Source organism: Myotis daubentonii, chromosome 14 (assembly GCF_963259705.1).
Source record: "Myotis daubentonii chromosome 14, mMyoDau2.1, whole genome shotgun sequence".
Classification (NCBI taxonomy): domain Eukaryota; kingdom Metazoa; phylum Chordata; class Mammalia; order Chiroptera; family Vespertilionidae; genus Myotis; species Myotis daubentonii.
In genome coordinates, this window is record NC_081853.1 from 13,873,550 (window position 1) to 13,886,938 (window position 13,389).

Consider the following 13,389-nt stretch of genomic DNA (forward strand, 5'->3'; position numbering starts at 1 on the left):
AAGGCATGCTTTTAATTATGTCATTATATAGATTTGTCATTTCTAGCTTGCCTGGATCATAGTTATAAAATCTACCTCAGTGTTGAGAAAAGATTGCAATTTTTTAAAGCTTTGGTCAAAAAAATGTATCTCAGTGGTAGTATATAGTATTTTTAAAGAAAACAAATAATGCTGTGCAAAAAAAAATTCATATCCAAACATTCTCTCTTAAAATTAAATATAAAGGTCTTTTTCACCAGCAGAATCCACCAGTCACATTAGCAAATATTTCTGTGGATTTACTATCACTTGAAAAGTCTAATCAGCTTAGTCTATGAAGTTTCCTGTTTCATTTAGTAGATTGGAGAGAAAAGGCTGTTATCTTTTTCATGGTTTCCTCTCCTCCATGATTTATAATCCAGACAATGCCCACACACTTGTTTAAAGAGGCTTGTTAAGCACCCTGTCCTGCAGTTAAAAGAAGATATTAGTAAGTCAGCCCCTTTAATTCTGGAAGATTCCCCCCTTCTGGAATGTCAAATTAATGAAGCTGTGCTATAAAGAACTTGCTTCAAGACAGGTGATAATTATTTCAAACTTATAAATGTCTTGGCCAGTCTTTCAACTCAGATGGTGAGGAAGTGTATGTGAGTTGCCCAGAGCTGTAGGCACTGATCTATGGGTTAAATGTTTGGCTGATTACAAGATGGTGGATAAATTGCCATCCTTGGCTTTTGTGTTATTTAATAAATCTGTTTCAATAACAGGAAATTTTAACCTACTTGCCTAAAATAACATTCATGGAACACTACTCTAATTTTTGTCATCTCTTCCAAACGTCAGATGAATGGGTATTTCCCAACAATGATGAGCACATTCCCTATTTGGCGTCCAGCAGACAGTCTCTTCTGGGTGATGACTCCTGCCCCACCTCACACCTGTGGCTGGAAACCAGCAAAGAGAGTGAGCAGGACCAGCAGGCAGAGGAGACCTGGATTGTTCCAAAGGATGTTTTTACCTTTTCATCAAGACCACGATCAGCACCTCATGGAAAGACTCAGAACATGTCCCCAGAGGGGTGCCCATTTATTCTGGATCTAACAGAGGATACCAGTGTGACCCAATTGGAAGATGATTTTTATGGTGAAGACAGCAGCGAAGAGGTACACTGCTTGATGAGTGAAATTGTGATAAAGCACAGTTGTTCCATTACCTCCAATAAGCACTAAAACTAGTTGAAATAAAAGAGGGAAAATCAACTGCTATTTCTAAAAATGCAGCAGATTGCAATGTCAGTCAACAGTTGCCTCAGGTTGTTATGGTAACTCTAAATTGCTGCCTTTTTTATTAGCAGTCAGCCAATTTCATTTTTAATTATAGAAACCAGTTTTTGGTTTGTTTTTGTCTTTTTATTTTAATCATTGTCTCACACAGAATGAGAAATAATATGCGGGTTAGTTTTATGATAGCAAAACCAGTAAAACACTGAGAACACATTGTTCTGGATCTCTGGGGAAATGGTGTTGCAGTTGCTACACATTCTGAATTGATGGTTTTCTGGCTTCCTTACTCCCCTGCCATCCTATCACCTTGGACCTATTAGGATTCATTATTTTCCATATGGTCCCAGAATTTCAAAAGTTGTGCCAATTAAAGTTTAGATTATGAATCATGGATTAGTTCTGGGACTTGCCTTACAGGAGGTTTTTGTTTGCAATTATTTAGAATATAAATATATCTTATAAATTAGTAAAGTCATAAAAAAGGCTTTTTTAAAACTTATTAAAAAAACAAACTGAATATAGTTCTGAAACATTAATATGTAAACATTATAACTCTTTCTTCCCCATATAAAATGATTTTTTTGTGAAATTACTTTAGCTTTATTTTTAAATAATAGACAGTATTTTCTAGAAAAAAATAGTATTTAAAAAGCAGATTACAGTCAAATTATGGTTTAGTAAAATTATACAAATCATTTCTATGCAGAAATTATAGAAATAATTAGAAAAACTTGTGTATGCTTACAAAACTTTGTTTTAATAATTATAACTGATCAAGAATCCCCCTTTGGATAGTGGGGTGTAGATTAAATCCATAGCTCCTACCTTCAGAGACAGTTGAGAATATGGAGATTGTTCAGTCAGTAATTATGTTTTTTTGCAACTTTTAATGAGTTTCTGTAGCAGAGTGCATGGGGAGATCATTTTTTAATAATACCCTTGCTTTTGAGTGTGATGAAACTATCAGTCATATCAAACATTAACCTACTACAAACTCCTTTATGCATAAAATAGTACATTTGATGCCAGCACTTTAAATGTTGCTATGGACATCTTTGTTCCTTTCACCCTGAATAACCTAAAGCTATAAAACTGTAAAATGGACATTTGTCTTCAGCATCTAGTATTGCCCCCATTGCAGCAGTCAATTCTTCTACGGTATTAATTGGCTAATCTGATAAATTCATACCACTTCATTAATTATCAGATAGACCCATTTTCTTCCTTTATCCACAGCACCATCTTTCTTACCTAACCCAAAAGAATCACTATGATGGCAGGTAGGAAAGGGTAGCTCTCTGGCGAACTTTGAGATATGTTTATGGGGAAACTGCCCTTTAAGTTACACCACATAAGGATAAGCCTTGAGAAGAAGCAATAGAACTTCATGGGAAAATAAATATTAGTTCTGAATATTTTAATGTTATTACTTTATGACTTTCTTTTGCTATAAGCTACTGTACTCCTGGTATCTTTCAACATTTATTATGCACACATGTACTTATTACCAACTACATAAAATTGAAAAAAAATTGATCGTGCATTACCTAAGCTCTGACTGGCATAGCTCTCTGGTACCCCTGTGCCCTGACCAGGAGCAGATGGCTTGAGTCTGTGGTGGGGCCATGTCATTGCTAACACCTGCCCTGGCCTACTTTTAGTTGGAGCCTGTTAAGTAGAACAGCCAGAAAGAGAGGCAGAAGCCTCACCATATTATGCAAGCTTTGAAGTTTGCTGTTAGAGGCAATAACAAAGTAAAAACTAACATACAAAAAATATGAATAACAAAAATGCCAGGCGATGTTTAAACAAGTTCTAGAATTTGTAGTGATCCCTTCTTTATCAGAATGTTTCATTTGAGGCTTTTTTTATTTTTGTAAATTCTTTTTCTGTAAGATTACTTCTCCTATTTATTAATTATATAAGTCAATGGGAAGTTAGATTCCAAATTTAAAATGTTTATTTACATATAGTCTTTGAAGAAAAATCAGTTTAGTTGATTTAGGCATCCTTACCATTAGTTGCATTATTTTAGAATGTTGTATCCTTAGAGTAACATAATTATACTTAAGAAAAGCATGTTATGTTATGATAATAGATGAATAAGTAATAATTATATCACTTATTATAACTTGTTTACAACTTGCAGTTAAAAGACTTTATTTTGCTGTTAGACAATTGAGTATTTTTAAAGAGAAAGTAGATGGATTTGGTAGCATATAAATTAGGCAAAAATAAATCATGTTATGATAGAGGAAAAGCACATTTGATTGTAAAGGCTAATTAAAATAAGCTTTAAGTGATACATTGTCTTTTTAATTTAAGTTTCTAAAGTAATTAATACACATATCGGATCTTCATTACTGTGAGAGCCTCAAAAGTATGAATTTTTTGTATGTGCTCTTGTCTTATTCTTTATGCAGTCATATATACAGATATTCCTGATACTCAATTAATTTTGAAGTTGTACATCTTACTGGAAAAGCAAAGTATGGAAATATATTTTGTGGAGAGCTGTAAAATCAAGACTGCCATATAAAATGAATTATCTCAGGATAGCTAGCAAAACAGAGTGCCTTGCACACTATTGCAGGTTCCAAAAGAAAGAAGCATGTTCCTGCTATTGTCTCTGTTTTGTATCTTACCATTATTCTCAATATGCTTTCTAAGTATATACATCTGGTTTGGAACTTGAGTTAGCTTTATAGTAGTACTTTATTGCTCCCCTAATTTAATTTTTTACTTAGAAATGCTGTCATTCCCCCCCCACCCCACCCCCGCCCCAAACTCTGGCTGTACATATTGAAGCAGATATTTGCAAGGACAAGTAACTTGTCTTGTATAACAGTCCAAATTGAAACATTTGAGCCAAAAATTACCCATATTTGGACATGGATTATGTGTCCTGACTACTTATAGTGTTCAGATTAGCTAGGAATCTTTCAGATCTTCTCTCCATCTGACTTTTGGAGGCCTAAAGGACAAAGCTACAAACATCAAATTAAAAGGACCATTTTCTTTTTACTGTTGACAGTATTACAGATGTCCTCCATTTTCTCCCCCTTTTTCCCCCTTCACCCAGTCCCTTCCTCTCCCCAAGGTCTTCATCACACTATAGTCTGTGTCCATGGGCTATGCATATATGTTCTTTGGTTAATATTGTCTCTTCTCCCCCACCCCTTCCCCTCTGAGGTCTGTCAATATGTTCCATGCCTCCATGGACCTATTTTGTTTATTTTGTTCATTAGATTCCACAAATAAGTGATATCATGTCATATTTGTCTTTCTCTGTCTGGCTTATTTCACTGAGCATAATAATCTCCAGGTCCCTCCATGCTGTCGCAAAGGGTAAGAAATACTTCTTTTTTATAGCTGCATAGAATTCCATTTTGTAAATGTACCACAGTTTTTTTTTTATTTACTCATGTACTTATGGGCACTTAGGCTGTTTCCAGATATTAGGTTTGTAAGTAATGCTGCTATGAACATGGGGGTACATACATTCTTTTTGATTGGTGTTTCTGACTTCTTAGGATATATTCCCAGATGTGAGATTGCTGGGTCACGGCAATTCCATTTTTAATTTTTTGAGGAAACTCTTTTAGTCCTTCCTCTCAGCTTTACTGGTATTGTTGCTTTAAAGATTTTTTTTAGCACTCGGTAGTTAAGCTGTTTTGTGGAGAGCGGCTACAGCGTTTGGACAGGTTCAAGCCTGGGACTAATGAGAGGACACGATCCTCTCATGGCAAAGCCACGTGCAAGTCCCAGCACAATTACAGCCAAAGGCTATAGTTGTAAGCTTGACCTTATGGTCCGAACCCGTGGTCCCACGTGGCAGAGTGATATAGGTTGGAGGAGGTGCAGCAAGTAAACAAAGCTTGATCAGGTGCATGTAATTGAGTAGGTTCGAAACCCATGAGAATGTTGTAAACATCTTGACCACACCCTTACTTTGCCTCGAGGAAACTGGCTATAAAATAAAGACTCTGCTTGTAGTCCATGGCACTGTCGCTAGCTCCCCATCAGAGGACAGCGTCCCACCCAGACCCAGCTTTCTTCTTTTGTCTGTCTTTTCTTAATCCTTCACCGCCCCCTCTCAGGCTCACCGAACCTGGCTGTGCTGGCACGGTACTCTGTTTCATTTATTATTTCTGCGTAGCCTTTAAAGACTTCTAACCATCAGTTTATGTATTGGGAAAAAATATGGAAGGACCTTATTTTGAATATATTGCCTGACATTTTTATTTCTGTATATTATAAATTACAGCATACATACTATCTAAACCTACCATGCAAATTGAATATTATGCTGTGTGAGTAGTTTTTTAGGCTGGTCACATATGCATCTTTATTATTATTCTTTGAAGCTTTGTTCTCCTCTGGAAAAGTCACAGGCCCCTTGGTTCCTGCGACTTGGCTCTTCATTGTTATAGGCAGGTAAGGAAGGTTATAAAACTCTTGTTCACTGAGAATAACATTCTACAGCTCCTGCTAAAAGATAAACATTGCAGATAAATATTTAGTGAGGATAGGAATTTGCAGATAAAGTCTTTAAAGTGTTATAGTTACAAGAGCATGAAATCTAGCTTAGAGAAAAAGATGTTTTGTCTTGAACAATTGAGGAAGTCTCATCATTTTTCCCAAATATTTACATGATGATGTTTGCTGATCCCATCCAGTCCCTATCGTTTCTGCTATGATTTGTGTGTGAAGCATCATTGGCTACAGGTAAAGAAGTTTACAAGAATAATTTGCTCAACCCCTTTTAATATCAAGCATGCTGCAGGTTAGTTCCTTGTTAGAAAGCCACATTTACCTTTTATTTTGTTTATAAACAAGTAAAATGCATTATAAGACACCACTATCAATTATCTTTGCTACCCAAACGAAACTGTATTAATTTTATAGTTCCTAAAAAATCAAGAGGTTGAAGTAGAACTACTTCTTGGGGATGATTTTTAGTAAGGACATTTAAGATACATTTGAATGGTTAATCTTGCTAGTATCAAAGAAGTTTTTTTTGTTCTGTTATAACTAATATCTTTAGCTATATTTATGCAAATAACTGTGTTCTTTGATTGACATTGGAAATATATACCTATATCATCTCTATTGTCTACTAGTCCAATTAAAAGGTGCTGTCAGCTCACACATTTAGTCACAAAAATATTGGACAAAAGTGAAAACCCCTGCAGACTCGACCTCAATTACACATTCAAAGCTGCTATCGAAGTGTGTTTGGAATATTGTGGATGTATTTTTACAGAACTTTCAAGAACATTATATGAGACATTATTCATTGTGGACTGAATTAAAACATCAATTGAAATATAAATAAATACAATCATTCACTTTTACAAAGGCTAAAAGAGGGTTCCATCCTGACTCACTCAACATTAAAGTTGTGATACAAAGAACCTGGGTCCCATCTGCTCCAAGTAGATGGCCCTCAAGAGTCATTAAAATTATCTTTTTGAAATTGCAGCTCAGCAAGAGCAATTGGTTTTGTGCATCCAGAACTTATCCAAATGCCCATCTGCATGTCCTTTTAAGAAAGTAGTTCAACAGAGGAAGTGCTGGCTCCTTGGGGAAATCATTCTCTCCTCAGCCTGCATATGCTGTGCTACAGTTAATCAGGCAAACTCCATTGATGTCCCTGGCACTGGGGTGGGATTGAATATTTAACAAGCAAATGCTTCTTAGCCCAGAAGACAAACAGTTCAAGAGATTTGGGACTTTAAAAAAATATATCAAGTTAAATCAAAAGCATTTTGTATTTGTTCTTCTGAAAAACAGATGAACAGATGATTGGAATGTGAAAATGGCTTGACAATTCCTTTACTACTCTGACAAATTATATGCAATTGCTGTACAGGTTTCAGTAGCTAAATCATAAACCAAAGGGGAAAAAATGGTTGTTTTTCAATCAGATCATAGGAAGCTGACTTCTTTTGCATATAACAAATGTATGTTATATAGAAAAAATTAATCCAAAAGCATGATTGAGCCCAAATGAGTTACATATGTGAGATCAATAAACATCATCTATACCTATATCATCTACTTTAGTAAGGCAGCAAAAGCATTACTAAAGAAAGGAATAGGGTTTACCAGTGCACTGCTTCTAGTAAATACTGCACTATTTTTTATTCTCTGTTTATTTCCTCTCTTAAAAAGAGGCTGACCCAACTTAAATCAAAATATCAGTCTCATATATCATCTTGCCTTTCTCATTTATCCTAATTCTCCTTTCAGAATCTGGGATAAACCAGATTTAGTGGTTCTGCCGCAGCTAAAGTAAGTTAGCCTTTTGTATCCTGTCCAGATTCTCCAGTTATTTGTCTTTTCCATATATTTAAAACAGCATATTACTGTGGAAATGCAATACAACCAAGATACTGCTCACCAGGGAACACAGCTAAATCTGTCCAGTTCCTGGCACATCTCCACTTCTTGGCCCATCTCATTAGGCAAAATGTGAAATGAATGTCCATATACACGATCATGAATATGTCTATATATAATCACTGCTCGTGCCAAACAAAAAGAAGTATTTTACAACTGAGTAAACTACTGAAAGGAAGAGAGGCTGAACTCTGACCTACCACAGGTGGAAGAAATAGGCTTCCCACCAAATGGATTGATTTTTTAAGTGTTTTTTAAATGATGTAGCAAACATCTGGTTTTTCATGCATTCCTCTAAATTCTCATCATAGTACATCTGAAGCTTTTAAAATTGCATTTTCTACTTCTTCCTTATGAAATCAATACCTTTGTAGGTATCTATCTCTCTATAGACTTTATTTCTCTTGAGGACAGTGTCCATGTTCTTCGAACCTGTGTCTCTTACATAGTACTTAGAAAATGCCTTACACATAGCAGGAGTCTAAATAAATATTTATTGAACTAATGTTTATTGCAAAAGCTCTTAATTTCTGCCTATGTCGTATACACAATACAATCCCAGGATAACCCAAAGATTTGAGCCCAAAGAGTCATCATTATACCTTCCTCACTTACCAGCCTATTTTTAAGTCCAGTATGTTTTAAATCCATAGTATATGCTTTTAAATTTTTTAATATGATGGAGATGAATATGTAGAGGGTCTTTTGGTCACAGAAATTTCACTGCCAATTGTTTGCAATAATTATAGGAAATTGACATTTTTAAAAGTTGGAAGAGACAGAGCACTATATAGTAGGCAGACTGAGTTAAAAAAGAAATCTGAGTTCCACCCATACTTTCTCAGAACTAAGACTCAGGGATGTTGATATTCTTTGCTTACCTTCTCCAAACAAGAGTAACTTTTATTCTTTTTTACCTATATGAAACAGAAATTGTAAGAGTCACCACTCGATTCCCTAGTAATTTGGGGCAACAGGCATTGTTTAGGTTTCTGGCACTCTCTGTTTTGTGTCGGGGAGGGGGGGTTGTTGTTGTTGTTGTTTTTGCCTGAAGGCAGGGGTCTTCAACCCTGTGAATATCCTCAAAGTTTGCAGAGTGATGATGGTAAAGGACAGCTCACCCAGTGACAGCCCAGGGTTGCCCACCGCCTGCAGGACTGTTGTAAGTGCAGAAATAGTCTCCCCTTCTTAAGTGAAAAAGCCCGTGGAGTGACACCCACCCACCATCTTTTCTTTACCCTATCGGGGACTCCAGAAAATTTGTTTCTCTATCATTTATGAAGAAATATATGTATCAGAAGATCAAGCCAGCATAGAGAAGGAAAATGTAGGCCCAGAATGAGTACCAAGAAGAAACATTCATAAAAGATCCTTAGACATGCCACAATCTTCATTCCTTACTCTAGAGAGGCAAGCTGTTTCTTAGGAGAGGTTCTAAGAACTGAGTGTACCTTTCTTAAAAACCCGGTTGTCTGCTAATCTCACCTACTTCCTACAAGAAAGAATTATAACATGACAGGATTAGGGATCTCAGACTCCATGTAAGCTTTCCAGAGTCACAAAGAATAACACACTGCCTTCTACAGAACCCTCAAGTCAGCCAGCCTCCCCATTGTCACCACCATTCCTTAACAGCCACCTCATTGTTTCTGGTTGTAACAATTTAATCATCTCCTAATTGGTCTCCCTTTCTACTATCTCCATAGAGCATTCTAGACATCCCACAAAAAATATTCACACAAACTCATACCTATGCCTTCTATTTTGTGCCACTGTGGTGCTCCTCTGCCTCAGATCACTCTATGACTCTTGGTTGCCTTCAGGAAAAAGTCCTTTGATGGCCAGAATTAAGTTATGGTCTACTATTATATTCCGTGTCTGCAGTGCCTGGAGCAATACCTTAGCCCAGCGGTTCTCAACCTGTGGATCGCGGCCCCGTTGGCAGTCGAACGACCCTTTCACAGGGGTCGCCTAAGATCATCCTGCATATCAGATTTTTACATTACGATTCATAACAGTAGCAACATTACAGTTGCGAAGTAGCAACGAAAATAATTTTATGGTTGGGGGTCACAACATGAGGAACTGTATTTAAAGGGCCAGAAGGTTGAGAACCACTGCCTTAGCCCATGATGAGGAAGAAAGAGAGGCAGAACAATGATAAATAGGTATACAGATAAGTAGATCACTTCCAATTGAAAGGTTTGATAAATTCCTCTCCTGTCCTATGCCCAGCCTTGAGCAGGCTCTCTCATCTTTCTTTACACATACATACTTCACTTCTACCAAAAGGGAAATGTCACCTTAGATCAGTGATGACGAATCTTTTGAGCTCGGCGTGTCAGCGTTTTGAAAAACCCTAACTTAACTCTGGTGCCGTGTCACATATAGAAAATTTTTGAGATTTGCAACCATAGTAAAACAAAGACTTATATTTTTGATATTTATTTTATATATTTAAATGCCATTTAACAAAGAAAAATCAACCAAAAAAATGAGTTCGCGTGTCACCTCTGACATGCCTGTCATAGGTTCGCCATCACTGCCTTAGATAGTGACCTGTGTGTTGAGCGTGTATGGTGGCCAAACATTCAGGAAGTAACTGAACAATTTAATCAGTCACTCAAATATTTTGTTTACAAATGCCAAACATTAGAAATTACTGGTTATTTGATTCTTTGTGACTGTTACTGAAGAAGATACACATTCTCAGACATCAAGTAATATCTTTAAAATGTATATTTTTTTGTTCTAACTTTATCATTTTAACATCCATTTGTTTATTATATATTTAAATAGATAATACAAATTGGAAAAATCTACCATGGCAAGTATTAGCAATGATTACATTAGTTTCTTCTTTAAATTTAATTTATAATAAAAAAATCTACCAACAAAAATAGTACTATATTTCTTGTTTCCATTATTTACCTTATGGGCATTGATTCTATGTTTAATCCCTCCTTTCTAAAATTTTAGAAATTAAAATATTTGCTTTTCTGGGGGTAATCCCAAAACTATATATTGTAAAATCCAGCTTTCACTTTCAATTTTCCCAATAATTGTACTAATGAGGTTTATATTTTGTAGAGAGAAAACACTTTTTGTAATTGAAATTTTCATGTAAGAAAACTGTTTCACCAAACATGTTCTATTATCTACCGCTTTTGAACAATAAATCTGTCCTACAATAATATGAGGCAAAAATACTTTGGTAGGCCCACTTGTTTTTAGAGTAGCCTTTTCCTGCTTAAATATGCTAAATACCCTAAGTTCTAGTTCTTTCTCTTCCCATGGAGTTAGTCTATCAGGAAATCAAATATAAAATTCTTAGATATTGTAGATAACTTCCTATAAATCCTCTATTCTTTAGACATTCTTCGGAATGAATTAATATATTTGAGTGACTATTTTTTTAAATGTTCTCTTGTTACTCAGTGGTTAAAAAAAAAAAAGTGCCTTACCCAGATCAGAGGTAGACATAGCAGGGCATCTTAGCAAATGATTTGTATCTCTTTACATTGCTGTTTTTAGTTACTTTTTTTTTTTTTTTTCAGAAAAACCTAATTTTTATTTATTTTATTTTTTCAATTACATTTGATATACAGTATTATATTAGTTTCAGGTGTATGGCCCAGTGATTAGACATTTCTATAACTTTACGAAGTGATCACTCTGATAAATCTAGTACCTATCTAACACCATACATAGTAATTACAATGCTATTGATCATATTCCTATGCGTACTTTACATCCCCATGACTGTTTTGCAACTATCAATGTGTACTTCTTAATCGCTTCCCTTTTTTCACCCATTGCTCCAACCGCTCTCCCATTTGGCAACCATCAAAATGTTCTCCGTATCTATGAGTTTGTTTCCGTTTTGTTTGTTTGTGTTGCTTTTTAGATTCCACATGTAAGTGAAATCATACGGTATTTGTCTTTCTCTGTCTGACTTAATTCCCTTAGCATAATATCTTCTAGGTCCCTCCATGTTGTTGCAAATGGCAAGATTTCATTCTTCCCTGTGGTTGAGTAATATTCCATTGTATGTATGCACCACTTCTTCCTCTTCCATTCATCTGTTGATGGACATTTACATTGCTTTCACATCTTGGCTATTGTAAATAATGCTGCAGTGAACATATGGATGCACGTGTCTTCTTGAATTAGTGTTTTGGGTTTCTTCAAATAAATACCCAGAAGTAGAGTTGCTGGATCCTTCTTTGTCTCTTATTATAGCCTTTGTTTTAACATCTATTTTGTCTGGTATAAGTATTGCTACGCCAGCTTTCTTTTTCCCCCCATTCCCATTTTTATGAAATACCTTTTTCCATCTCTTTTACTTCCAGTTTCTGTGTGTTTTTTTATCTGAAGTGAGTCTCTTATAAGCGGCATATGCAAGGGTCTTGTTTTGTTATTCATTCAACCACCCTATGTCTTTTGATTGGATCTTTAATCAACTTACATCTAAAATAATTGTTGATATATAGTTATTGGCATTCTATTCATTTTTTTTCTTCTTTTCAAAGAGGAACCTTTGATATTTCCTGCAATAGTGGTTTGGTGGTGATGAACTCCTTTAGCTTTTTCTTGTCTGGGAACTCACACTTTTTATTGCAGAATAAAATAAAATATATGTATATATTTTGGTTTATTCATAGAATATACTAACTTATTAAGAAATTGTACTCAGTAACTTATTCACCACGTTTCAGCTCACAATGATTTTCGCTTTGTTCCCCCTGGATAGGGTAACTACAGTGTCCAGGATTCTCCTAGTCCAGCAACTAGTCCTTCAGGGTTAACTCAGTTAACATTGGAGAGCATGCTGGGGAAGGCTGCAAGGTGGACAAGTAAAGAATATCTAAAAAGTGCCTACACAGAAGCAGAAGCATCAGAAAGCCAGAATTTCTTGGTGCAGCAGATAGATAGAAACAACTTTCAACCGAGTTTGGTGCCTGTACCATGCCTTTCTCCCCCTGGAAGAAGCAGTGAACTCTCTCAGAATGCTCCAGATCCCATTATCAAAGCAAAGGACCAAGTGCCAGCTTCAGTCAACAAAGCCTCCCTGAAGGAAATCTCAGAGGAGAAGCTGAGACCGACTCCTGGAGTAGCAGTAAGTGGGTCCACCCTGGTTTACATATGCGGGCGTCCATCCTGCTGTGTTCTGTTCCGTTCCACTTTGCACACATTCTCAGCAGTATCTATTTTTCATCATTTGGGTGATCAGTAATGTAGTTGCTTTCCTATTCAGATGTGTTTTAGCTCAGTAACAGCAGCTGTTAAAGGGTATTGCACATCCCAACGATAATAGAATGCCTCATGTTTTTAATGAGAAAGATAATTATCATAATAGTTATTTTTTTATTTCCCAGTTACTTCTCATTATTTTAGTCATCACTGCTTGCAAATTATAAATGAAGATCTTATTTTTGAGCCAAAGGCTTGCCAGTAAAGTTGACAGATTTTCAATAACAATCTACATTAGGAGTCATAAAAACATCATTATTCTATTCACTTTGCAGCAGTTCCTCAAATAATAAATGGTATGAGTGAAGGTTAACAGTAAAGCAATGTCATTGAGTAAATCCCTAGGCTAGTTTGGTGGCTATCTTCATGTCCATCAGATTGATTTTTTTTCTTCCTGTGTTGTCCTTTTCTTCCTTCAGTTCCCCCGTAGCTGCACTTAGAAACCAGAGACTATGCAGGACAGATGACA

At 35.9% G+C, this 13,389-nt stretch overlaps 1 protein-coding gene across 10 annotated transcripts in view; it reads left to right on the forward strand.

Annotated features, from left to right (window-relative positions):
- CFAP20DC (CFAP20 domain containing) overlaps positions 1 to 13,389 on the forward strand; it is a 219,565-nt gene that overhangs the window by 138,110 nt on the left and 68,066 nt on the right. For all 10 annotated transcript variants that reach the window (XM_059663097.1, XM_059663098.1, XM_059663100.1 and 7 more), the window contains 2 exons: positions 823 to 1,142; positions 12,421 to 12,786. In XM_059663097.1, coding sequence (XP_059519080.1) covers positions 823 to 1,142; positions 12,421 to 12,786 — 686 coding nt within the window. The remainder of the gene's footprint in view (positions 1 to 822; positions 1,143 to 12,420; positions 12,787 to 13,389) is intronic.